The sequence below is a fragment of the Gopherus flavomarginatus genome, chromosome 9, assembly GCF_025201925.1.
Source record: "Gopherus flavomarginatus isolate rGopFla2 chromosome 9, rGopFla2.mat.asm, whole genome shotgun sequence".
NCBI classification, from domain to species: domain Eukaryota; kingdom Metazoa; phylum Chordata; order Testudines; family Testudinidae; genus Gopherus; species Gopherus flavomarginatus.
This window is the reverse complement of record NC_066625.1, coordinates 86,686,805-86,713,353: the sequence shown is the minus strand read 5'-3', so window position 1 is coordinate 86,713,353 and position 26,549 is coordinate 86,686,805. Positions and strand designations below refer to the sequence as shown.

The 26,549-nt window shown below is 45.4% G+C and overlaps 1 protein-coding gene across 1 annotated transcript; it reads right to left on the bottom strand.

The window, feature by feature from the left end:
• Positions 1-1,929: 1,929 nt before the first annotated feature.
• RAB11A (RAB11A, member RAS oncogene family) lies at positions 1,930-26,145 on the bottom strand. The gene is made up of 5 exons (XM_050967616.1): positions 25,991-26,145; positions 14,206-14,401; positions 12,615-12,808; positions 9,699-9,779; positions 1,930-2,144 (listed from the first exon to the last, which is right to left on the bottom strand). The coding sequence occupies exons 1-5, from the start codon at positions 26,028-26,030 to the stop codon at positions 2,005-2,007; spliced, it is 651 nt and encodes a 216-aa protein (XP_050823573.1). The 5' UTR covers positions 26,031-26,145; the 3' UTR covers positions 1,930-2,004.
• Positions 26,146-26,549: the final 404 nt, after the last annotated feature.

Sequence of the window (26,549 nt, the reverse complement as noted above, 5' to 3'; positions counted from 1 at the left end):
TCTCCTGCTCCAAGATTAACTTTGGCAGGAAGAAACTGAAAAAATTGAAGGAAGAGTTGGCAAGGTGTTGCATTTGATCTCCAATGCTATTGCTAATTTTCTTGACTACATGATCATTATTTGAAAGAGAGCTGGCAGAAGCTGTTTACAAGTGGAAATGATGGAACCACTGGACAAGGCATGGAGTGCAGCTGAGGGCACAAAAATGTCTTGGAGCTGCCAACCTATGGTGAATGTGTATGTCACTGAAACAGAGGACTGTGGGCCTGGATTCAAAACACTTCCACATGCGTAGGCAAGAAAAATTGAGCAGCATTTTCCCTTCCTTGTCCGTTGCTTTAGGTGTACTCCAATTGTACCCTTGGGCATTCTTCCATTACAATGCACAGCCTTAGTTGCATACATAACATGTACCCTGAAAGGCAACCCATCATTTTGCCAAGACAAATTCCAGTTCCCAAAAAAGTACCCATGACAATATATGGAGTAGTCCCCTGTAATTCTTTATTATCATGAATGACTTTTAAATCAATATTTAAAAAAAGAATCAAGTTACAGAACGTGCATAAAATACAAAGTAATTTACAAACAGATCCAATAGCTTCTTCAGAACTGATACACCAACAGGAGAAATGGATTTAAAAAAAAACACGACTACAGCAATGCCTTCCGTGTGCCTTACACATCATGAGCACCGCAAGACAGAAAGATTGGCTAATAAATGCAGCAATTTGTGCATGCCCACATACAGATGTTCCAGGTTGATTGTATCACTGTCTGAGGAATGTCTCTCCTCCCACCCACCCCGCTCCAATTGTTTTTGATAGCTTTTTAAATACTATAGGAGTTTAAGTGCCAATAACTCAAACCATTTAGTGGACAGTTTGGAGATGAGAGAGTATTAGGTAGTACTTTCAAAAGTGTACTGACAGAAGGCACAGTTCACAACCTTATCCCTCAGTCTACGTCAACTGCTGACTGACTGACTTGTACTGAAATCAGTCTATTAGCTGCACATCCTTTCAGTAAGAAAGCTATTCCAGATTATACTAACCAATGAGTGGTGCCCTGTTACAGGAATCCTTCATAAATTCTTTAGACATCACAGAAGTTGGTGACCCCAGCATTAAGCATTTGCTAATATAAACAAACTCTGGGTACATGATGCAATCTCTCTCAAGTTTTCTATTCATTGTGGAAAGGAAGGACTTGCTCATCCTCTGACACTGCCTGTACCATGGAGTCTAATTCCCGGGCAACACAAAGTGCTGCAAGTTCCAATATTAGAGAGAAAAGTGAATTTGTTACTTAGCTCATGTAGCTTTGTCTTATTTCAGAAGAGGCACCTTGAATGAGCTCCTACCTGTATCTCCCATTCCAGCCTCCCAGCAGCACTTCCTCCCATGATGACCTCATTTGCACAGTAATTAGAACTCAAGAGCACCATTGCACATAGTGAAGTCTGCAGCTTGGCTGCAAAACAAGAATTGTTTTTGCCATAGTATTTAGTAATAAAAACCCACATACCTTGACCACCTCAAGATGTAACAAACATTTAGCTTTACTGTAAAATTGCATTTAAGAGCAATTTTTGGATGCAAGACAAACAGCTGGAGTGGGGAAAGATGATCTCATTTAAATAGCCCAGAAATATTCACTAACATTGACAGTAATGTTTTGGGAAGGTCAGAATTAACATTTCTGAGCTGTATTACAAAATGACGTTCAGTAACCCAGCTGGTGGTCATCATGTTAGAAAGTAATAAATTGTTTGAAATTCTAATTGATTAAACCAAGACTGGCGAGTCAGAGTTGTGAAAATGCTGCAGCCATTTGGAAGCAATAATAATTTTAACACTAAAATCAAAGTGGTAAGACATGAAAAAGATCAGAAGGAATAATAAGAGGAAGTAATTGAACACAAAGAAGTAACCACAAGAATTACAAATATATTTAAATCTTGGACCTGGGAATATACACAGCCTTTTAGGAAAGAAGAAACAATTATATATTCTGACAGCACTGCATCTTTGGTTTGTTTTCAGTGGTTGGTGGGACATGGATGGGAACCACATTGTTGCTTGGAGACATATCATTTTCACGTCTGTCTGACATTTGCTTTTGAGAAACAATACGATAGATCTCTGCAAAATGAGAACAGGAACCAGTTACTATGCACATATTTTCAGTCACAGCAACACCAATTAGTTACTCAAGTTTAGCATCTTCTGGACTTTATATATAAACCAGCAAAGTCTGTCAATACCTCGTAACAAAATGAGACGCACAACTGTGTAGGTTACATCATGTAGATATCTTCACAATCAGTTCACTTGTACCACCACATTTCCACTATCCTGTGACCAAGGCTCATTTGCTTTCTACAAGACTACTTATTGTTCCCTACACCTTTGCTTTTATTGTTACTTCCCTTGAAGAGAGCTATTTTGCAGCCAGAACATGCTAGCAAGAGAATTAGGCTATGGGAGACTAAAATGCCCCTGCTAGTTTTTAAGAGCTGTATATGGCTTTTGCTCCTGATCATCGTAAAGCTGTGAATACATCTGGAGATGCTAGCATGGCTGAATGGAGCTGGTTGGCTGCTACATTCCCACCTTTTGGAGAGGGCTCAGAGAGGCAGTTGCTCCTCTGCTCCAAAAGACCTTCAGGCCTGTCTTATGTCTGATGTATTTGCTGTTGGGAGAAGCAGCCTTAGATTGTAAAAAATTATGTAGAGGTGTCCAGAGTATGTGACAGGCCTTGTTTCTGTAACTTTCCCCAGGTTGTGTGTCATGGATCTAAACAAAAGTACTCCATGTCTGAGCAGCAAAGATCGGACTTTAAATCTACAGCCAAAATTTGGACTCCAAACTGAAAGAAAATGAAGCTTGAAATGGAAAGCTCAGCTCAAATTCTTGTTTCATTCCTAGTGCCTCAGAGGTGCAGCACATACTTTGATCTGAAGCCTCACCTCAAAATGTCCTGGAGTTAGTGAGTGCAAAGCAGAGCCCGGGCATTAAGCATTTCCGCAGCCGTAGTGAGTGCATCTCAAATGCTCAAAGAGAAAGAAAGGACAGCATGACCGTGGGCAGGCAGCGGGCTTTAGCAAGGAAACTTACTACTTGCCTCAAAATGGAGGAGGAAATGAGAGACTCTCTTGCAAATTCTTATTCAAAACTACAGTCCCCTTCCAAGCTTTTCTTAGGTAAGTGGAAAAGTTTGAGCTCAGTCCAAAGCTACCCTGATTTCAAACTAGAGTGAAGTATGCCAGTTGGTACTGCCTTGCCCTCTGCTAGGGGAACTGTTCTTCTGGGGAAGGGGTGAAAATAAATGAACTCCTCCACCCAGCAATTTCTTGCTCCACACTATGCAGTACACCAGGAGTTCCATATAAGTTCAGAGGGCTGGAGCACAAGACACTTACACTTTACTCTTTCTTCTGGGGCAGAATGAGAAAAAAGCATAGCTCAGCAAATATCCCTCGCTGCACAGAAAGCTGTGATCCGAGTTCTCTTGGAGTGTCCCAGTCAGTTATCAGTACAACAATTGCCTGACTGGCACCTTATTTAACCCCAAACCAAGAAATATTTCTTCCACTAGAGTAGCATTTGTTCAGAATGTGAGCAATAAACTGCTTAGAATTGAACAACCGGACATTTCAACACAAGCAAATTGAGCAAACGTGCAGATAAGTCTAACATTTGCTGCTAAGGGCTGAATACACAGCTCTGTGTCTGCTGCTGTAGCTAATAGGAAGTGTGCTAGAAAGAGGTCTTCCAGCAAATGGGACTGGGATAAAGGTGCAGGGAAAGGGCAGCGTTTTGAACAAGTTGTGAACAAAGTTAAACCCCAGCAAATGCAGTCACCAAGGGACCGAACAGGCACGTCGGACCTGAATTTCTCCTGCAGGACAGACAGCACAAGTGCATACAGCCATCTGAATGCTGACTAGCAGGACAACTGGACAAAATCACATGAGCACAGTGCACAAGGCTTGTTGAGAATACAAAGAAAATATCATTATCTGCCAGTGGCACATTCATTCAGAGAAGAGCAGCAAGTTGGGGATTCAGAACTGACACATCCCACATCTCATTAAATACAAGAGGAAGAACCTGTTAGGATCATCTGAGTTTGACACAGCTGGCTACACCCGTGAACTGTTGATATAAGCAAACCCAGCAGTTGCCACACTGAAAGGAACAGGGTTTCTGGTTTCAGAATTACTAAAGTTTTCTGTCATGTCTTTCCAAAGCAGCCTGAAATAATTTTAATGGTCTCTTGTGCATAGGAGCAAATTCAGGTTGTAAATGGGGTGATCATCAATGAAACACACACATTCTTCCAACAGGTCTCCAGCACTTAAGTCCACAGGATTGCAGAAACAGCAATTCTAAGGGCCCACGTGCTGAGTTTATGCACCTTACAAAGTCTGTTCTACAAGACAGAAACCCACACATCGTATCACCTCCCATGGAACACTCGAAAATTCTTCTTTAGAAAAACACATGCAGCTCATCATACATCAGGGCATTTCACCCTGAAGTACTGCTGGTCGGGTGGGATGGAATCGGAGCACCTCAGGCACCAAGATCTTCAGGCCAAGGTTTACCATCACACAGCTCTCTGTGCATGTCCAAGGGCAGAATCTGACCTATTACTATTTAAGAACAAGTGACTACTGCTGCTGCCTTTATAGTTATAACTCACCAGCAGCACTTCAGCAGTGGATAACCTCTGCAGACACCAAGCTTGAAAACAGTATTTTCCATGAAGGACCATTCCCGAGCACACACTCCACTGCATTATCACTAACAGTCCTGTAACATTAGACATCACACCCGTCCTGTTCCACAGCTGCAAGCAAAGATTTGCAACTTACAAAAGAGAAGCTTCTGTTTTCATGTCCCCATATCCTACAGGTTCAAGCTCTCTCACCACTACCACCCAAGAATTGGATGGCATTTCACAGACTACTGCACTGCCGATTCCTCCTCTGGATGCTGAAATTTATGCTGGTCTGACATGTGATATCTACCACCTGCCTGCCACACAGCATTATCCTGTGGCATCAGCAGCAGAGGCTCTGAGGCCTGCATGAGGATTATCAACGTATGCAGGCCTATGCTATACAACTAGGCAATCCCTAAGGATTCCATGCTAGTGAAGATATGCGGGAGGAGAGACATTAATACTTTACACTCCCTTCAGTAACAACAAAATCCAAGTCCCTATTAAGTAGCACGGGTCACTGTAATTGGCAATCTCTGCTCAGAAGAGGCCTTGCACTGCAACAGGGCTGGGCAAGTGACATTGCTCTAGAGCAGTGTTTCCCAAACTTGGGACCCTGCTTCTTTAGGGAAAGCCCCTGGTGGGCCTGGCTGGTTTGTTTACCTGCCAGCAGGTAAACAAACCGGGGCATCCCAAGTTTGGGAAACACTGATCTAGGAGGAACCTTGCACAGGGCCTGCTTAGGCCACTGCTATGTTGCCTTCATTCTTAGGCACACCAAGCTCTGCAACAGGAAAATCCTCAGATTGTTTGTCATTGGTGGGAACCCCCCAGAGAAGTAACATTACAAATCGCTAGGTGAGAAGGCAGCCCCAGAGGAAGGACAGAGCTGCAAGACAGAGGCTGATTCGGGGGCAGACAGCATGTCACACGTGAGAGCAGACTTCCATTTACACTAAGGCCACTGTCCATTGCTGTGGCCGTGCAAAGGATTTTACAGTGGCTGTAGTTGTAACAAATACTCGCTGTAAGGCCCCCGTGCATTGCCAGAGCAGTGTACAGCAGTGCCATGGGAATCAGGCCCTCGATGTCTAAATGTGGCCTTGTTAACAAGGCCATCTGGATCATCTGCTTTGGCTGCAGAAGGACAGACACTGCCCAATTTGCTAACAGTCCAGAACCTGTACTCCTGAGCAGCTGAACCCTCCCCCAAGCTAGGCGCTCACTGGGTATGAGATTCTACTCCAGCTACCCCCCATCATGAGCAACTAGGCTAAGAAAGGGCCTTCCCCCCTCCACCTGCAGTCGGAGTGCAGTACGTGCACATGTGTAAGCTGCCATAACACCAGGGGAATCATCCTTCTCATACCCATGAACCCTAACATTTAAAGCTGCTTTTAACAAAAATGAAAGGCTGTGAATGACACTGTTCTTATCGGGTGCTGGAGAACCCTGAAGTCGGCCTTGCTGGTCCGACACATTCCAGAGAAATGGCTCCCGCTATAAGTAACACCACTTCAGCTGAAGTGCAGTTAGCAGGGCTAGGAGCCCTACTACAGGCTGGCTGTCAGTACTTTGAAACACCATGTCAGACCAGCTCCGTGCAGGGTTGCATAAGCAACTAGATGTGGAAAACAGCAGCCGCAGCCTGTTTACAGTGCGGTTCCAGCACTGCTAACGCTGGGGACATGACAGAACATTGAGTCTCCACTTGTGTGTGTGTCACATTGGTTATTAGCCTGTCGGGTTTTAGGTTTATTATGGCTCCGATCTGATTTGCTTTGTAGAAGAATAAGAAATGCTTCACCCTCAAACACCCTATTTGTAGAGGTGTCAGGGAGATAACTCTTGGCCAAGAGTAAATTGTGCAGAACAAGCGGGGGCTGGGTAGCACCAACCAATTTGAATTTCACACACTTGAAGTAACCCCCCGTAATCATTAGTAGGTTTTGGCTGGAAAGAGCCAGCTATGACAAGCGTTATCAAGAAGTTTACTGGGAGAACATTCATCCTTCACACACCAGTTGAAGTGTGGATGGAGGCAACCTGCTGCTAATATATTTACTTTATTTTGTCTCCCTGACACAGGAGCTCAGCTAGAACAAGCCACATGCTCTCTAATCAGTAGAAGTGTTTCCTCAAACATGATCCAACTCCCCCTGAACAGGAACACCATCTGCATGCCCGACAATTCTGTATCTAAAATACTGTCACCACAACATGCAGGGAACATCTACATTTGTTGAGCAGCAATCACACCTTCCAGAAGCCCTTGAGGACAGGATTTGATTCACTTATTCTCCGATTACACAATGCACCTCATAAAGGAAAATTAAGCACGGAAATAGAATGTCCACTAACAATAATCCTAAACAACTTTGGCATAAAAGATGCTGATAAAACAAACAAGCTAGTATAGGCTGCTTTGAAAACAACCTTCATTCATCTAGCTATTGCCCAAGAGGTAAATGGCTTCCCCATGGCATTAGCAATATATAAGTCTGATTGTCACCCAGCTGTGTGTAGTAGCTAAGACAGCAGCCTGGTGCAAACAACAAATTTTGCCTCAGTAAATGCCTTTATGGAATAGTACAGTGCACCAATAAACTTGGGGCAATCTGATGATGAGTTTGAGTTATACAGAATTTGACAGCTTTGGAAGAAACCAATGTACGCAGCATTCTATCTGCCGGATTTCCAGATTTCTGTTTCCCTTGCACTGCCAGAGCCGAACTAATAAGCTAAATAGTAACACCTGTGCCAAGGGTCTTTACCCCTACCAGTCAAGATGGGGCAGGCAGCATAGCTGAAGAGAAGCTATTCGGTTTGAAGTGTAGAACACATCCATAAATACACACTGCACACGGACATACATTCTGATCACATGCTGAAATGTCCATGACCCTGGGAGATGGCAAAGGTATGTGGTTGCTGGGACCTGGAGGGCAGTTAGAGACTGCTTCTCCCAAACCCCTTGTGCAAAATGGGCATGCCTCAGGCTGAACCTTGCAGACTGCCTGAAATGGAAATGGATGGAGAAGATAGGAATTCCAACAAGCTTGCTAGCACCTGTCTAATGCTGTCTACTTAATACACATCAACCACTCCCCTGCCCCACACCCAGAAATAGCATCAGTAGATACTCAGCAGAGAGATATGCAGGTTGACAATGCTTCTTGTGTTGTCCAGTTTTATGGAGTTTACTCTGCAGCCTTAATTTTAGTTTTCATAGCAATCACCACTGACTGATCTGATGTTTTTTAACAAAGGAGCCACAAACAGTGGTTAGAGCAGAAACTGGGAATCAGGACTCCTGCATGCTAATCCCAGCTCCGCCCCCAGCTCTACATGGACCTGAGCAAGTCAATTAACCTCTTTGGGCCTCCAATCACCTGTCTGTAAAATGGGTACACTTATGTACTATACAGGGATGCTGAGGGATTTGGGGTTTAAAAAAGCCTTTCAAGAGCCTCCAAGAAACATTAAAAATGCAATTTCAATTGCAGTAATAATTAAGTGTTCTATTAAACAGCAAATTCATGAAGAAGAGAATCTGTCTCAAACATGCAGCATTCTCAGAAAATCCTGACACTTTGGGTACTTCCCTTGTTTAACAAATACCTGTCTGTTCTTGGCAAAGCATGCCAACTACCTAGGAGTCAGCAAGGACTGCTTCATTGTTCATACAACAGATGTAAGCTCAGACAAGATCAATTGCAATAAGTAATTGTCCTGCCTCAAAGTGCTCTCCAACGTAATTCATGAATCCTGAATGATTGCATGCAAGTTATCTCCTCTTACATTTTCACATTCTAATATAGCTGCTGACAGTCTGGCCCTCTTCAGTGCATTTTAAAGACACAAAGTATTAAATTCTCTGGCCTATCATGGGCATCTTCCAGATAAGAATACATTCAAACATAGACTAGTGCCTGCTAGCACAGGAATGGAGGTTGGGTGGGTGCTGAACAGTACAGAGACAGGTATATTTTAGAAGTAGGACTGCACTCCTACCAGACCAGGGCATCCAGCCAGGCACAGGACAGATGCAAAGGTATATGGGCTAAATCAGTGTTCTCAAAGTTTCATACTGGTGACCCCTTTCACACAGTAAGCCTCTGAGTGCAACCCCTCTTCATAAATTAAAACCATTTGTTTATATAATTTAACACCATTATAAATGCTAGAGGCAAACAGGGTTTGGGGTGGAGACTGATAGCTTGCGACCCCCTGGGGGGTCCAGACCCTATTTGAGAACCCTTGGGCTAGACTCACTGCTGAATACAGTTGAAGGGGCACCACAGAGGAGCTGGTTGGAGCTCTCCGATGCTGCAGTTGGTTCTACTCCAGTCCTGGTCTTGTCTAGCAGTTTAGAGGGCCCTCTGGGCTGTTCTAATGTGCACTGGCTGGCTATAGCCCATACGGAGCAATCAGCTAGGGAACTGTCAGAACTCGACATGCTGCAGGCAGCCACGGCTCCTCTTGCCCTACAATGTCATGGACGGCAGGAGGTGGGGTTCAAGCTAGCTATGCCTGCTGGAAATTCCAGATGTGGCCAGTTTCCAGCCCCTACGTACTGCTTGTGCAGAGCAGAGAACATCTAACATACCTGCCTGGCCCCAGCACCATAATATCTGAGTGCCTCACAATCTTTAAGGTGTTTACCCTCACAACCCTCATGTGAGGTAGGGTAGTGTGGCTCTCTGTTGTTTACAGGTGGGGAGTTGTGGCGCAGAGGGGTTAAGTGACTTGCCCAAGATCACACAGGAAGTCTGTGACAGAGCAGCAAATTGAACCCAGGTCTTCCGAGTCCTAGGCTAATGTTGTAACCAGCAGGCTAGAAAATCTGGCCTGTGGTCTCTACATCTAGGGAAAATTGCATGTTTAAATGGCAAAGTTGCATGCAATCTGCAGTTCCTCCCCTCAGCAGCACACAGACAGACCACACAAAGCACTACGAGGCTCACCTGTCAGAATAGTCTGGAAAGCAGCTTCCACATTCGTAGAGTCTAAAGCAGATGTCTCGATAAATGACAAGCCATTCTTTTCTGGGTGGGCAGAAAGAGATCGTAAATTACAATGCAGGCATCACACAAGTGATTCTCATCAAGCACTCCTCCTGTGCCAGAGACTGGATTTATTGCAGTCTGTGTTGAAAACCTTGTGTACGGATATAAAAGTGTAGTTATGAAAACAAATGTTCTCTCTTCTAAAGGGGGCACAGAGAACAGTGCTATAATGGGGGTAGTCTGCCCCCTTAAGGACAGTAGAGCCTAGGGGGGTCAGCCAAGCCTTGTTCTGTAGCATGGCCCTGCTGAGAGATCTGGGGAGTTCTGAGGTACTCAAGGGATTAAGAAAATGGCAGAGGCAGCTATGGGGCAAATACTTTGTGGAAAACGCGTGCTACTGTTCCTTTAAGGGACATGGGCCAGGAGCCTTGTCAAGAGGGTGGGGCAAGGCTCCCTGCTCTTCCAACCAACCAGGACTAGCTCTGGGAAAGAGGGCTGTATATATTCTGCCTCTTCTCTGAAAGCAGTGACACACCACCAGGAGAAAGTCAGTGCCTAGGAAGCTCTTCAAACCCAGGGAGAAAAGCGCTCAGGTAAGAAGGGCCAGCTGGGGAAGAACTGGTTAGAGACCACAGCTGTCCTGAATTAATGAGCATGGGCCCCCTTGTTGGGCTGCGGGCTCCTGTACCAAGGAGGCGGCTGGGGACCCCTGCACCTAAAGGGAAGCTCTCTTTATTAAAACTAAATAAATTAGACCCTAAAAGTAGGGAATATTGTTTGAAGACTCTGGATGAGGGTGGTTTATTTCTGAACTCCAGAAGAGAGGTAGCTGAGGGAACCATACCTGCAGGGCCTCCCCATGCCATGAGGGGACACTAGGATGGCCACCTGCCATGAATGCCCACTGCCAATAACAACACTCTCACATGCTGCATGTTTTAGGCACCAGTCTACCCCAGAGGCTTATCACCCCAGTATGTGCTAGTGAGACTTTACAGCAGTGGTTCTCAACCAGGGGTATGTGTACCGCTGGGGGTACTCGGATGTCTTCCAAGAGGTACATCAACTCATCTAGATATTTGCCTAGCTTTATAACAGGCTACATAAAAAGCACTAGCGAAGTCTGTACAAACCAACATTTCAGAAACTGATTTGTTCATATTGCTCTGTATAATATACACTGAGAAAGTACAATATTTATATTCCAGGTTTTTTATAATTATATGGTAAAAATGAGTCAGCACTTTTCAATAATAGTGAACTGAGACACACTTGTATTTTTATGCCTATTTTGGAAGTTTAAGTGAGGTGAAACTTGGGTTTACATGACAAATCAGACTCTTGAAAGGCCTACAGTAGTCTGGAAAGGTTGAGACACACTGCTTTATAGTACTTCCACACACTGGGGGAGGAAGAGGGGCTTCTAGGATTATTCCTCAACTAGTCCCATAACTCCGCCCTGCCACAGCAGCACTATGATGTAACTTCTTGAATGAGGTAGTGCCGCTTCTGAAGCGGTAGGACTGGGGTGTTGTTCCAGTGTCATGTAAAGGAGAGCTTATTAAGATATTATGGAACTTCACTTCAAGATATTATGGAACTTCACTTCAGTGTCACCAGAGCACTGAGGTGTGAGTCACCTCAGGCAATGAATGATCACTCAGAGTGCGGGAAGAGGCAAGGAGTCAGGTTTAGTTCTTTTATGTTTGACTTCCATGTTGTGGTTTCTTCCATTCTCTCAACCTCAAGTTTGGATGTTAAGTGTTACATGAAAGGGCGAACCCCCTTGCAAGCATCTCAAAAGCTGCCCCCTTGTGTCAAAGAGGAATGATCCTCAGGGATTTTGAGTCCAAAAAAAAAAAAATGCAGTTTCTGGTGTTGTCCTATTTGCATGCAAACATCCTCACTTGGCCACAAGCTGTGTGCAAGGACCTGCATAAATCAATGACTAACTATTATTAATGCAAGGAACCCAAATCCACATTCCAGTACAAAAGAAACTTTGCCATCTTCATAAACAACAAGTTTCAGGCCATGACTGACCCAGGTAGGTGACCCTAGAATTTAATTGCACATTGCTGAGATGATCACAATGGTCCCTTCTGGCCGTAAAGTCAATGAGTCTGAGACACAAAGCTCTCATTTCATGAGAAGGCCTTACCAGTTGAGTTTAGTACCTGCTGGGGGGTACTCAAAACGAAGTTGAACGTCCATGTCCGTCTATTTGCTGCCTTCACTTGTGTCTACAGTTGTAAAAGCTAAATAAAGCATGGGCAGCGGGTATCATAGGCAGCCTCCCCCAAACAGCCAGGTGTGGCCCTTCCCATTCTCTGCCCATCCTGCTTCCTGCTCAGCAGCGCACACCCTCCTGGCGCTTCAGGGCTGGGGATGCTAGCCTGAGGTGGAGGCTGGCAGCTGTGGCAGGGGAAGGGAGAAGACCCACTGGACTCCTGTGGGGCATGTGGAAGGGGTGGAGCTGGGGGATAGCCTCACCCAGCGGTTCACATGCCACCGATGAACTAAAGGAAGGTTGGAGGGATTGGCAGTGCTACTACACAAGTGACTTAGGATCTTAGCATCCCCGAGAGCGTTAAAGCTCAGGAACACATGAGATGCTGTATCTCGGTTTAAAGGGATATTGTCACAGCACAAATGCCTCTGGCTGATCCAAGGAATGGCATCAGTATTGGTGCCATTAGGCTGCTTGCTGAGAGAAGAGCTCTGATGTCTATGGGGAAGTGTGTTAACAGTGGGCTGAGAGGGCAAGTAACAACTTGCTCCTTTGTTCTTTAAAAGCCTGCCTGTACTGGGCTGCAAAGAATCTGAATCCCCAGAGAGGGGTTACCATCAACAAACTATATTTAATCCACTAACCTGCAAAAGCTCTGGCCTCATCTGTAGGGACTGCGCGCAGATGACGCAAATCACTCTTATTACCCACCAGCATAATGACAATGTTACTGTCAGCGTGATCTCTCAGTTCTTTCAGCCATCGCTCCACGTTTTCATAGGTAAGGTGCTTGGCAATGTCATAAACCAACAAAGCCCCAACAGCCCCACGGTAGTACCTGTGGGCAAACGTGTATTCTTGAATCAGCAACGAACAACATGATTCAAACAAACAGTCCTCCTCTGTGCCTTAACAGAAGGTGAATCAAATCTGACTGACTCTGCTATTTGACAATCCGGTCTTAGACTAAGCACACCCAAGTTCATTTTGTTCTCATTTACCTTCCACTTTAAGCCAGACAGTTATTCCAATTAGCTAAGGCTGCTGCATGGGGACTAGTGTCCACTACAGCATTATTAGGGTTTCTGCTTTTACGATGAAACCTCAAAGTACAAAAATAGGGGTTATAAATAGTTTGTAGTTAGCTGGGTCTCCAAGCTCTTTACACAGTGGCAGGGCCAGATTAACACAGGGGCTTTAAGGGTTGCAGATAAGGGGGGCCCCGCAGGCCCAATGCAGCCCGTTGCTTCTTTTCATCCGGCTCATGGCAAGTCTCCATGCCATGTGCCGGTCCCCGAGCCTCAGTGCCCTCCCCGCAAACCCAGAGCTGCGAGCACTGGCTTGCTGATGTGCCCCTGCAGCCCCTAGGGCAAGGGGCATTCAGGGAATCTCTGTGCACTGCCCCTGCCCCCAGCTGCAGGGGCAGCACCTGTGGGCTCGGGCAGCTTGCACCTTGCAGATTGGCCTGGCCCCTCTGCCTAGGGGCCAGACATGCCGCCACCTCAGGGAGCAGAACAGCATGGAGCCAGGGCAGGCAGAGATCCTGCCTTAGCCCTGCTGCGCCAACCAGGCACCACTCAAGGTATGCGCCTCCTGACCAAAGCGTGCACCCCCTCTCACACCCTAATCCCCTGCCCCAGCCCTGAGCCCTCTCCCCAACACCAAACCTTCAGGGGCCCCCAAAAAATCTAATAGCCCCAGGCCCACAGGAGAGTTAATCTGGCCCTGCACAGTGAGGAAGTAATATTGCCACTTATAGATGGACAGAGAAGCAGACAAGTAAGATGACTTGGTCAGAGACTAGCTAAAGAACCTGGGGTTTGGTTTGGTTCAAGACTGCTACTCCAGACTTCCATCCATATCTTAGCGACATCTGATAAGATCCCAAATATCCCATTTCCTCTCACCAATATTAAAATAGCCCCATACACTTAGTGTATCTGAACGGGGTTAAATCAATCAAGTTCAGAATTTAATAGAAATGTGTAACATTGAAGATAGGTTTCAGGAGTAAAAATTATCACACCACACAGATGCCAATGATATTCAAATTCAGTAAATTTGCCTACAAAATACCATGCTTTTGCCAGTCTCAGGTTTAACCATTTTACAGGAAGATGTTTTCCAGCATTCATTACGGCACAAAGGATTCTGAGTTCTAATTTCTCAGATTCAGGAGAAAACTGAAACAAAACACTAGTTCTAGTAAAAATATACACTGTACTTATCACTTACGCTGATGTTATAGCTCGGTATCGTTCTTGTCCTGCTGTGTCCCATATCTGCGCCTTTATTGTCTTGCCATCAACTTGAATGCTTCTTGTCGCAAATTCCACTCCAATAGTGCTTTTGCTTTCCAAGTTAAACTCATTGCGAGTGAATCGAGAAAGGAGGTTACTTTTGCCCACACCAGAGTCTCCAATAAGTACAACTAAAGACAAGATAAGTGTCATCAGAATTGCACATCACCGCAAATATACTCAGAGCAATTTTTATAATTTGCTTTATGCACAGAAACATTTACTTTTCACAAGGAGATGTGGGCAAAAGAAGGCAGCAAATGTAACTGCTCAAATATTCTCCATGCTTCCAAACAAATGGAGATACCAAATCCAGCACCATTTGAACAGGGTCTTTTTACCATCGTTTAATTCAAATCTTAATCTCCCACAGAGCAGTAAAATACTCCATAGTTATCTAGCTACTTATTAGGGTAATAAGTCATATCTAAGCACCTCATGAGGGCCAACAACTTGAATTTCACATCAAGGCGATCCTTAGAGTAAAGTCAGCTGGAGCTTGCTGGTTGTGTTTCTGAAACAAGAGTCCTGTGGACCAGATCTTGGCTCTCAACTAGATCTCCTTTGTGTCTTTTGGCAGGGAACCACAAGCCTCCCCAAGGGGAAGTCAGGGATTCCTAACACCAGGGGAATCCCTGGGATGCAAAAAACAAACATGGTCAGTCAGCTGTCACCTTGAGCCTGGTAGGGTGCAAGCAAAGCCACAACCCAACACATTCAGCAGTCCTCTGCTGGTAGAATTTGCTTTAGAATGCTGCCTTAGCCAGTGTAAAAATTAGAGCAGTCCATCATACCTGAGCCGTTTTAGCCTTTGCCCAGGTCCAGAATGAGTGGAGCAGAAAGATATTAGAGCCCCCACCACTTCACCTGCCAATTAAATCCAGCTCATCCAGACCCAGGAACCTGACCCTTTAGGACTACACCACAAACTTCACCCCAGCTATGGTTTGGGGATTCAGCTATGGATACATTTGCAGAAGAAGGGACACTGGCAGAAGGTCCAAACTCCAATTCCTGGAGAAAGTGATGATCTTGTGAGGGTTATTTGAAGCAGGCTGTGCTATTGAGGTTCAAGGTGTAGGTTTGGGTATAACATAAGGGCTCACAACAGAGTGGAGGTGACACTTTCAAACTCTAGCCATGCCACTCCTTTGATTCACAACAGCCCACCAGGATAGTCCTATGCCCTGACAGTGATAAAACACTGCATTGATATCAGGGAAAATAAACAGGATAAATAAGGGCCTAGAGAAGGAAGGCAGATCACCTTCCAGCTGGGAGTGAGTCAGCGCCAGCAACAGCAAAGGAGAGCACACAATTGCATGGCAGGTGATTTTTGCTGGGCAGCTTTTGTTTTTCAAGTCTGCAATATTTTCTCATAGCACCTCAGATTTAGCATTAAAAATGGAGGTATTCCAGCACAAGTATGTTGAGGATGCCTTCTGAAATACTCTCACTCTTTCAAGATATAAGAAGAGTGGAATGGTGTAATTAAACCCAGCTCAAGTATTAAACCAAGCCCAGGCCGAGTTCTAAGTCTGCAGAGAGCACAGCTGCAGCTTAACGTGACAGCCTTCCCAGTTACTGTCCACTGCGTCTGAGTCTTCTGTGCCTAATTTAAAAAAATTCAGAAAGCAACACTGGAAAGAGGATTTTTCCTTTACTATAAAGGCCATCACACCAGTGACGCATCTTCTGAACTCCCCCCTTGCCACAAAAAGCAACATATACATTAGCATCAAGAATGGCCTTAGAGGGAGACCTTCATGAAAACATCTTTCTGGCTTCCTTTGCCAGCTGACTCAGCAAGAAGCTAGCCGTGCTGCAGAAGCTGTACGCAACACAGTCTCGGTTAACCATTTGTTTAGCGATCGAGTAGTTTATTAGGCTTGTGACATCCACATTTGATACAGACAGAATCTGGCTTTTATTCAAGAATGACAGCTCAATATTGTCACATTTCAGTTGTCCTCCCATAGCTGATTTTGCTAACATAGGAGATGCAGGAATATAACAACCCAGGTGCAAGAGACAAGCCTATTTAACTTACTCCTGGGGGAATTCTTCTTCACCCTGCACATGCAGAATTTGCAGATGTCTTTCTGACCCAGAAGCAAAGGGAAGCCACAAGAGTGGTCACATGCCCCTCCACAGCAGTGTGGGCATGTGGTTGCGGGAGCCCAGAGCAGCCAGCTGAGAGGTAAATCACTGTGGGGAGGCTGCAGATGCCCTGACTGCTGCAAGGTCGGACTCCCAGACCCCCAGCCAAGCCTCACCCCATGCACTCAGAACTCCCACACCAAGCCACCCACACCTGGCTTTCCTGAGTCCTACCCAGGGCTGGGGATGTCCCAGCTGGTGGCTCCTACCCTGCCACCGGGCTTAGCAGCTATTCCCAGCTGGGTTGGTGGATGAACACACTTCCACTACAAAGTTGGTCAGACCCCCCTGCTCCACAGCTGCAAGAGGAGTCGTCACTATATGGGGGGCTGTCCACCCAGCCCCAGCAACCTCCATCCCTCTGCACCCAGATCCCCCTGGATCTGGATCCCCACCCCTGCACCCAGACCACTCCCCATTGAGCCCCCACGCTCAAACCCCCACCCTGACAAGCCCCACCCCTATGCACCTGGACTCCTCCAACACCCAGACCATTCTACCCGCACTGAGGCCTAACCGCCTGCACCCGGACCCCTCCCAACAAGTCCCTGTGCATCCAGATCTCCACTGAGCCGCCCACACAAAACCCTCTCACTCCACACCCTACACCTTCTACACCTAGATCCTGCTGGGCTGAGCCTGCCTGCCCACACCCAGTGTGCTTCACAGGGATGGGGAGGGCCCCAGGGTGTTTCTGAGGCAGGCCCAGCCAGTGCACTGTGCCTGGGTCAGGTGCAACATCACTGTCGAGTCCATGTCCTAGGGGAGAGGGGATGCAGGTTGATCTCCCACTTTTGTGCAGCTGGTGGAGCCTCATTTGTTTATTGACAAATAAACTTGGCAGAATTTTAAAATAGTGTGCAGAAATTTTTTTGCACAGAATTCCCTCAGGAGTATTAATTGTATCAGTGTCACCTGACAATTTACCATAGGGTTTTCCTTTTGTTGGCAAAACTTAGTAACCAACAGGGCTAATGCAATCTTTGGCTGCATAAGCATGGGAATCTCAAGTAGCAGTAGAGAGGTTTTCACCTCTGCATTTGGCACTGGTGCAACTGCTGCTGGCACAGTGCATCCAGTTCCAGTCCCCACAATTTGAGAAGGATGTTATGAATTGGAGAGGGGTCAGAAGAGCCAGGAGAATGATTAGAAACTAAAAGGCATGTTGAGAGCCGGAGGGCTTATCTACAGTTACATTTTATAGCGCTCTAACTTGCTAGCTCGGGGTGTGAAAAATCACCCCCAAGTGCAGCAAGTTTGAGCACTTTAAAGCACTAGTCCGAGCTCGGGAGCTAATCCCCTCATGGAGGTGGATTACCAGGAGGCTGGGAGAGCTTTCTCCCAGTACACCCATGACCACATTCGCACTTCCAAGCACTGCTTTTGACAGCGCTTTGAAATTTCTAGTGTGGATGTAGCCTCAGACCTCAATCTAGTTTAACCAGGTTAAGGGGGTGACTTGATTAATCTACAAGTACCTACATGGACAGCACCTAGTTAATCTATCAGACAAAGGTATAACATGATCCAGTGACTGGAAATTGAAGCTAGACAAATTCGGACTGGAAATAAAGTGTAAATTTTTTTAATGGTAAAAGTAAGAAACCAGTGGAACACTTTAGTGAAGTCATGGTGGCGTCTCCATCACTGACCATTCTAAAATCAAGATTAGATTTTTTTCCTAGATCTGCTCTAGGAATTATTTGGGGGAAGTTCTATGGCCTTTGTTATACAGGAGGTCAGACAAAATGATCACAATAGTCCTTTCTGGCTTTGGAATATATTAATCTCTTCTGGCAAGTTTAGGCCAAGTTTTTAAATAGCTTTACAATGACAGAAATTGCATACCCATAGAAGTTATTGGGAGAGGGAACCCTTCAAACTCCTTTTTACCAAGTTCTATCTCCTATAAATCAAACTCCTAGCATCCAGTTGTTACGCTAGGGATTGAAGAGTTCTCTTGTTTAGGTAAATTTCTGCTTTCCCCAAGTTCCCTATCCCCAGCAGGTTGTGTAGTACGACCCTGCAGCATGGCTATCTGCTAGTTTAGCTATCCCTGCTCCCACCATCACCAATATTTTTGCTGTTTTTCCTGAGTACTAAACATGAAAAACTTCAGTCATTCCACACAACTTGCCATGGTACTCTCTCAGCTAGCCTGAGTCCCATGCTGTTGCTGACAACCGTTACTGTGCCAAATTTCAAAAGAAGCTACAGTGATCCAATTAAGCAAAAACAAAAAAAAAATCAGACTCTTCCCCCAGCTCTCTATTTTCTCCACTTAATTGGGCCATTGTAGCTCCCCTTGTACATGGCAGGGAAACTTCGCACAACATCAGCAGATAAGACTCGGCTCTAAGCCTGACAGAGGCAAAGCAAAGGCAAAATTATTATTCTTAAAAACTATTAAGAAGCTGTTCATAGCTAACACACATAATAACCTAAATTTGGTAACACTTTAAAATAGTCTCTTCTTCCCTCCACACATACCCACTTCAATTCTGGCATTTTGATACCATCCAATAATCTTGTGAATCCTTAAAAATTAACTTTTTAAATCATTCAGAAGCTTGATCCCATGCTTTCAGATAGAAACATACTGTGCACTAGCTCCAAAAGTTATAACAGCTACTAAAATCCTGGTCAAAACTGAAGTGTGGGAGAAAAACAATGATCAAAGTATACAGTAACTCCTTGCTTAAAGTCATCCCGGTTAACGTTGTTATGCTGCTGATCAATTAGGGAACATGCTCGTTTAAAGTTGTGCAATGCTCCCTTCTAACCTCATTTGGCAGCTGCCTGCTTTGTTGACTGCTTGCAGGAAGCGCAGCCCGTTGCAGCTAGCTGGTGGGGGCTTGGAACCAGGGTGGACAGGCAGCCCCCGCTATCAGCTCCCTGCTTCCCTAAGTTCCCTGTGCAGCAGCTGCCTGCAGTTCACCTGTCCCTCCCCCCTGCCAAGTGCTGCTCCTGCCCTCTGCCTTGGAGTTGCTCCCAAGACTCCTGTTTGCTGTGCAGGGGGCTGGAGAGGGGAGGGAGGAAGAAGGAGGGCTAGTGTCAAGGTGCTCCCCCCCTGCTCCTGCACCCTGCTTACCTCATCTTCCATAGAGCAGGGGGGATACACCAGGGCTCAGGAGGAAGGGAGCTTGCAGCAGCTGTGGTCTCAGCAAGCTGGTCCAAATAACAAGGCAGTGTACTTAAGAGGGAAACGTGCATATCTCCTTCTCATACATCAGGTGTGTGTCTCTGTCTGCAATGTCTCCCCTCCCTCCATTCCTGCTGCCTTGTAGAGTGAGGCCTGGTCTACACTAGGGGGGAGATCGACCTAAGATACGCAACTTCAGCTGAATAGCGTAGCTGAAGTTGACGTATCTTACATCGACTTAGAATCACTTAACTTTGCGTCCTTGCAGCGTGGGATCGACGGCCGCTGCTCCCCCATTGACTCCACTTCTGCCTCTCGCCCTGGTGGAGTTCTGGAGTCAACAGGGAGCATGTTTGGGCATCAATCTATCGTGTCTAGATGAGATGCAATACATCAATCACTGTCCTGCAGGTAGTGTAGACATACCCTTAGAGAGTGAACCCTTGAGGGCTCAGCCAATTGCTAGTTCATCATTTAGCAGTAAGGGAAATATCCTACCCTCTGACTCCTCCACCTCAACCAAGCTTCACAATCATCATCACTGTGTACCAGGATTAAACTGTTTGTTTAAAACTTATAGTGTGTATATAACAGTCTTTTGTCTGGTGAAAAAAAATTTCCTGGAACCTAACCCCCTCATTTACATTAATTCTTATGGGGAAATTTGGATTCACTTGAAGTCCATTTTTCAGGAACATAACTACAATGTTAAGTGAGGAGTTACTGCAGCAAAGAATCCTGTGGCACCTTATAGACTAACAGACGTTTTGGAGCATGAGCTTTCGTGGGTGAATACCTACTTCTTCAGATGCATGTGGTGGAAATTGGTAACACTTTAAAATAGTCTCTTCTTCCCTCCACACATACCCACTTCAATTCTGGCATTTTGATACCATCCAATAATCTTGTGAATCCTTAAAAATGAACGTTTTTTAAATCATTCAGAAGCTTGATCCCATGCTTTCAGGTAGAAACATACTGTGCACTAGCTCCAAAAGTTACAACAGCTACTAAAATCCTGGTCAAAACTGAAGTGTGGGAGAAAAACAATGATCAAAGTTACTGTAATTCAAAGGTCCTAACCATCGAGGCTGGAAGGTAATTATGTACGCAACTCTGGGGTTTCCAATGGGTTTTATGGCATTTGTTTCAAGACCTAAGGACTTGTCTACACTTACATTTTATAGTGCTCCCACTTGCTGGCTATGGGGTGTGAAAAATCACCTCCCTGAGTGCAGCAAGTCTGAGCACTTTAAAGCGCTAGTGTAGACAGGCTCAGAGCACTGGGAGCCACGCTGGAGGTGGATTACCAGGGGCGCTGAGAGCGCTCTCTAGCACTTCAAAGTGCTGCAGCGGGAGCGTTCCCTTGGCAGCGCTTTGAAGTTTCCAGTGTAGACATGGCCATTAGCAGGATGTAAGACAGTTCCATACTTTGGAGCAGTCTGTATCTGCATATGGCAATCAGGATCTGAGAAGTATCAAGGTAGGGAGAGCAGATGGAAGAAAAGGTGTATATTTAAAAAAAAAAAAGCAGCAAGATGACTCAGGCTTATAGAGCATTAAGCCTGGGCATCTGTACCAGCCACAGCCTTCACAGCTGCAGAATGAGGCCCAGAGTGCTTCCATAATCCAGCTTCCCAAGAGCCACTTTCTTACTGAACAGTTCAGCTCATTACTCTTTGCTAGCTAGCAAACTGAATACAGTATTTTTAAAAGCCGCCTCGGCAAGTGTTTTCCCAGTTTTCAATAGAGACACTTCATTTTTAGTCATCTAGTCTGATTGCAAAACATTATTTCTCCTTTGTGAGTTCACTCTCCCCTGCCAGGTTGCTGTTATCTGATTGTTACTTGTGAATGAAGGTAAAAAAATATGGCTTTGTTTTTATCCTCAGTATGACCGAATCTCTGTGAAAACAGCATCCAAGTGAACAGATCTTTGGGGATATTTAGAATTAACCACTGTGCAACAGGGAAAATACTATACTTGAAGTCCACTGTAATAACTGAACTTTTGATTGCCTAAATCTATTTACAGTTTAGGAAACTGCTTTCTTGTGAGTGGCAATTAAAGAAATCAAACTAGGCTTAAAACTCTTGCCATGGTCCTTTAAACATGTGACACCACCAAAGCTAGCATGTCCACCATCTAGCAGATCAAAAAAGTTTATGAAAGATTCCAATTTCTAATAGTTGGCCATCCTATTATAAGGTAGCCCTTATGCGATTTATGTTTAGCTAGTGCAATTAGTGTTAGCATGACACTAAGCACTTGTACAACACTTTACAGTAACAAAAATTCAGCTAAATGTTAGTAGTTTTATTATTGCTACTGCCATAGCAAGTCCTGTATTTTGGTCAGCAAAATGAAATTCCTTTAGTAATTGTAGTTTGATTTTTGTTATTAGATTCTCTAGATTGCATTCTGTACAAGTCCAAAACATGTATATAAATTCAGCATTTTAGGCTGCAAGAAAACCAAACTATTAAGATGAAAAGCCCATGACAAAAACTGCGTTCCCATGTTTAACCTTTGCCTTAAAACTTAAAAGCAACCATTTTCTCAAGTGTTTCAACTAGCTAGTGAAATTATATTCTTAGACTCCAGTTTAAACATTAATGGTGAACCTGTAACTACAAATGTGCATTGTCTAATTGCAAAGATTGGGGTGGAATACAACAGCTAACTGCAACATCATAAAGTTTAGGACACATTTACAAGCATGGAAGGGTCACTTCTGAAAACACTTGGATTTATTATTTATGCTTTTGTTCCCACCACAGAGAGCCATATCTAATAACAAACCTTTCCTATATTTTAGGTCTTTATATCCCTTATACATGTGAGGAACTCTATAAGAGTCTGAAAAGTTACTATACTATCCTTCAAATCTCTCCTTAAAACCCAAAGCCCTCTCTACAATGGCTAGGCAGTTGTTAAGCAGTGATAACACATTATGTTTATCCTCTCACTGTTAATCTTGTGCCCTCCCCCTCTGTTTAAAAACCAATTTGTCTCATCTTATACTAACACCTGAGGACTTTGGGGTAAGGGACAGACTGTTCTGTGTATTTGCAGTGCATAACACAACCCAGCTGGAGCCTCAAGGTAATATTATAATACAAATGAATAAATACAAATCTTGTTCTCTACATTTATCAGAGGCAGCAATGAGACTTGCTACATCACAAGAAACTGCCTTGACTTGTAATGGAGGGAGAGGCCCAAATAAGGTTTACTAGCATTCTAAATAGCAGTGGCTTTCAGGCGACAGGTTTTTCCATAAACAGAGCAAGTATGAGACAGTAATGCAAGGTCTGAAACCCAGACCAACAGGTTTGTGCAGCTTTAGCAGAGCTTCTTTGATTTAGTAATCAAGTTGGAGAAAAATGAGCAAGATGCAATAACGCCTGTCAAGCATATCTAACAGTCAGCTGATTGTCAGTGCAGTCAGGCCCAAATTCAGAAATGGGGAAGTGAGTTTGCTGGCTCACTGAGCTGTAACTCAATGAAACATCCAGCCAGTTGGATAATTTATTTCCATAAATACAGAACCATCATTTTGGTTGGAATAGTACCTACAAAAGATTTTTACAGAACTGAAAGATCAGGATGAGCATGGAAAAGTTTCACAGAAGGTGTAATTGACAACGTGCAGCAAAGTCATCTTAAGATTAGTATAACACATCCAATACATAAACTCACAGTGGGCAACAGTTTGCACACTCTACTCTAAGGAGTGATCTGCTGCTTAGATAACAGGCTGGTTCTACAACATGGGTATAAAAATTATATTGATAAATTCAGATCTAATCCTAAATAGGGTCATAAGGGGGCAGTGGCTGTCAATTCCCCCTCCCCCCCCAAAATAAGAGTAAAAAAAAGTGACTGTGGAGATCACAGATCTTTCTGCAGGGCAGCCTCCGAGTATTCTGGCCATTGCTGTCTTTCAGGCAGTTCAAAGATAGGAACCTGAAGGGCAACACATTGGAGTGGGACAGCCAGAAATGACACAACCCAATTTATTTTAAGTCCCACTGAACCATGCTCAAGTCTTGAACAACAGAGTGGGAAGACAGCTAAGCTGCAACAGCTCCTTTGACTTAGTTGTCACCTGTAGTGTAGGTTGGCCCGCACCCTACATGCCAGCATTATCAACACAGATTTGGAGATAAGGTTGTCAGTCTCTGACTCTGCAGAACAAACACTGTAGGTCCTATACAAACAGGGGAGGAGGAGTGTTTAATCCACTGGGGAGGGAGGGGGAAGAGCAGGAATAGAAAATATCACCCTTGTTACTTTAAGGTAGGTTGAAGATTGAACACAATCTCCTCATCCATAAGACCTCCCTTATGCTCACTTTGTTTTCTTGCATTTTTCCTTCTTCTGGAGATAAACATGTACCATTTGGATTAAAGTAGTAATCAGTTTATATAGATTTAAACTAATTTTGCAATTTTTCATACAAAGACATCCTTTAATATGTCCAATTTATACAGTTTTTGTAGTGCTTGTGTTTTAGGATGGTGGTTTAATAATTCAGTGTAGAGTAACCAAGACAAGAGCACTGGATGTGCTCAAATTAATGACCACCAAGATGGCTTTTCTACACTGCAAAATGGAAATAGATTGTAACCTTGCCAGGTAACAATTGCTGTTGTAACCAGATTCCTTGACCTGAGTTTAGTTGTAATATACATTTACCCTGACAGATGGTTGTACTTAGGGAAAAGTATGGTAAAAAGCTGCTTTCCAAATGGAAGAACATACAGCAAAGGTTACTTAAGTTATTGCAGTTAAATATAGGGGGAGAAAACCTTTGCATTCTCTCTTTCAAGGTCCATCCTTACTGTTATGACAGTAACACTTCAGATCTCCTTTGCTGTTACAAGGTACAAACTAATATTTTAAATCCAGTGTTCAATACATGCAGATTTCCACTATAGTATTACAGCATGTGGTTACATCTGAAAGAGTTTCAAAATAGGCAATTTAAGTGTTCACTTTACAGTCAGGAAATACTCTGTCACCATTTCACTGTGCTTTTGCAGCATGTCTGTCTTGTGAACGTTTCCAACAACTGCTGTTTCGTTTGGCAGAAAGATAAATGCTAAACAGACCATTTGCTACATTCTGATGCATCTTTAACAAAACTCAGTTGAACCAAAATGAGAAGAATCTGCCTAGACCCTGGAAAACAAAGAATTTTTGCCTTAATCTTCCGGGAGCTTTATGAAGTGACAAAACAGGAAGTGAGATCAGGGGGTGTGAGATAATGGTTACAGTAACCACTGGAGCAGAACTCCATCCAGCACAGTATGAGGCAAGTAATGCAATACTTACTACTGCAAGAAACTAATTGTGCTTATGATGCCAACATCAACCTCCGAAAAAGCATAGTTTGCCTTACAATACTGTTTAACCTGTAAACTGTAATAGGAAGTGACTTCTACTCTCCCTCTGCACAACCGCTACTTATTTTATTCAGCACATTGACTGCTCTCCTTATTCAGGAGCAGCCTAGCACTGCACAAAGATCACAGCCCAGGATGACTGTTTCACATTAAAACTAAATCTTGGGGCAGTTTTAATTTGGTCATTTTTAGAGTAGGCTTGTCCAAAGCTACAGCCATCCCCTACAAGGCTAGTATAGCAATACTCATACCTCCATATTTAAAACCCACACTCTACAAGTGCAGAAAATCTAAAAGGGTTTCTGAAGTTTTATCTTTGGTGATCACCATTCAGCCTTCGTTGGGCAATAAGATCCTGACAACACAAGGCTGCCTCCAAAACAGAGGGCTTCGGATAGCAAGTCTCAGTCTTATAGTCTGACTATACTTAGAAACTGAAATGTAAATGTTAAATCACGTGTTATCCTATCAGACCACGAATAAGCATCTCTGCAAACCATTTCCTCGGTCCCACAAAAGGGAAAAATCAGAGACCCTGACATTGCTTTGCAGCGATGATGGAGGTGGCTTACAAACTAGTTTTTTATAGTGAAGCAGCCTCCGGAATACACTTCAAGGCATCCCCTCCGTCAAAGGCTGGGGCGCCCCCACCAGTACCAGCAAGATGTGGACTGGGCCAAGGCTTGCTGGGTAAGGCTAGGTCCGAATGTATTACAGGGGAGTCAGATTTCACGCGGGCAGTGATTTCAATTCAAGGACCTGGCCCAGAGCCTGGAGCATCCCAGGGAGCCTCTCGCACTGGCCCAGAAGAGGGGGCTGCTCCCCGCACGCCCACCCAGGCCTGGGGGCGGAGAGGCAGGCCCGGAAGCGACGTTTCCCAGGAGATGCTCCGGGCTGAGCTGTCCCTGCTGCGGACGGGGCTGAGGGTTGCGGGGCCGGGGAGGCGATTCCCCCCCTTCCCGCGGGCCCGGCGGGGGGGGGCAGAGCTGGCGGCCCGCCCGCCTACCTTTGAAGAGATAGTCGTACTCGTCGTCGCGGGTGCCCATGGTGCGCGGAGCCAGAGAGCGGGAGCCGCCACAGGACTGAGGAGCCGAACCCTGGTCCCCTCCTTACGGCCGCTGCGGCACTTCCGTTCTCGGCGCCCCGCTTCCAACCGGAGAACTGCTTCCGGGGTCAGCCCTTCCGGGGTCACCGCGCTGACTCCGCCCACCGGCGGGGCGGGGCTGGTGGCCCATCGCCACCGCCTCCCGCGCTTTGCAGACGGCCCCTCAGGCTGTGATTCCGACACGGCCCGTCAGCGCCTCAGGGGCGACGCGGTGCCCGGGCCTGAGAGCGCCCCCGCGGGCCCGCCCCCGGTACATAGGCTGTGGCGCCCGACGCGCCCCCAAGTCCCCTGCGTCCCCCGAGGCGGGCGCTCCCCAGCGCTGTACCCGCCCGTAGCCTTGGCCGTAGCCCCCCTGGGACTGCACCAGCGAGGGGGCGTGCCTAGCACCGCCCGCGGCTCTGCCCCTTCCCTCGCCCCCAGCTCTGACACACGCGGGGCTGCTCCCTTCGGCGCCGGCCGG

Bases quoted from the DNA above. Each gene is read 5' to 3' on its own strand.
- RAB11A (XM_050967616.1), bottom strand. From the start codon at position 26,030: ATGGGCACCCGCGACGACGAGTACGACTATCTCTTCAAAG. The intron at 14,402-25,990 runs GTAGGCGGGCGG...TCTTGTCTTTAG, and splicing joins GTACGACTATCTCTTCAAAG to TTGTACTTATTGGAGACTCT. The intron at 9,780-12,614 runs GTTAGTGGATTA...CTGCCCACCCAG, and splicing joins TGAGGCCAGAGCTTTTGCAG to AAAAGAATGGCTTGTCATTT.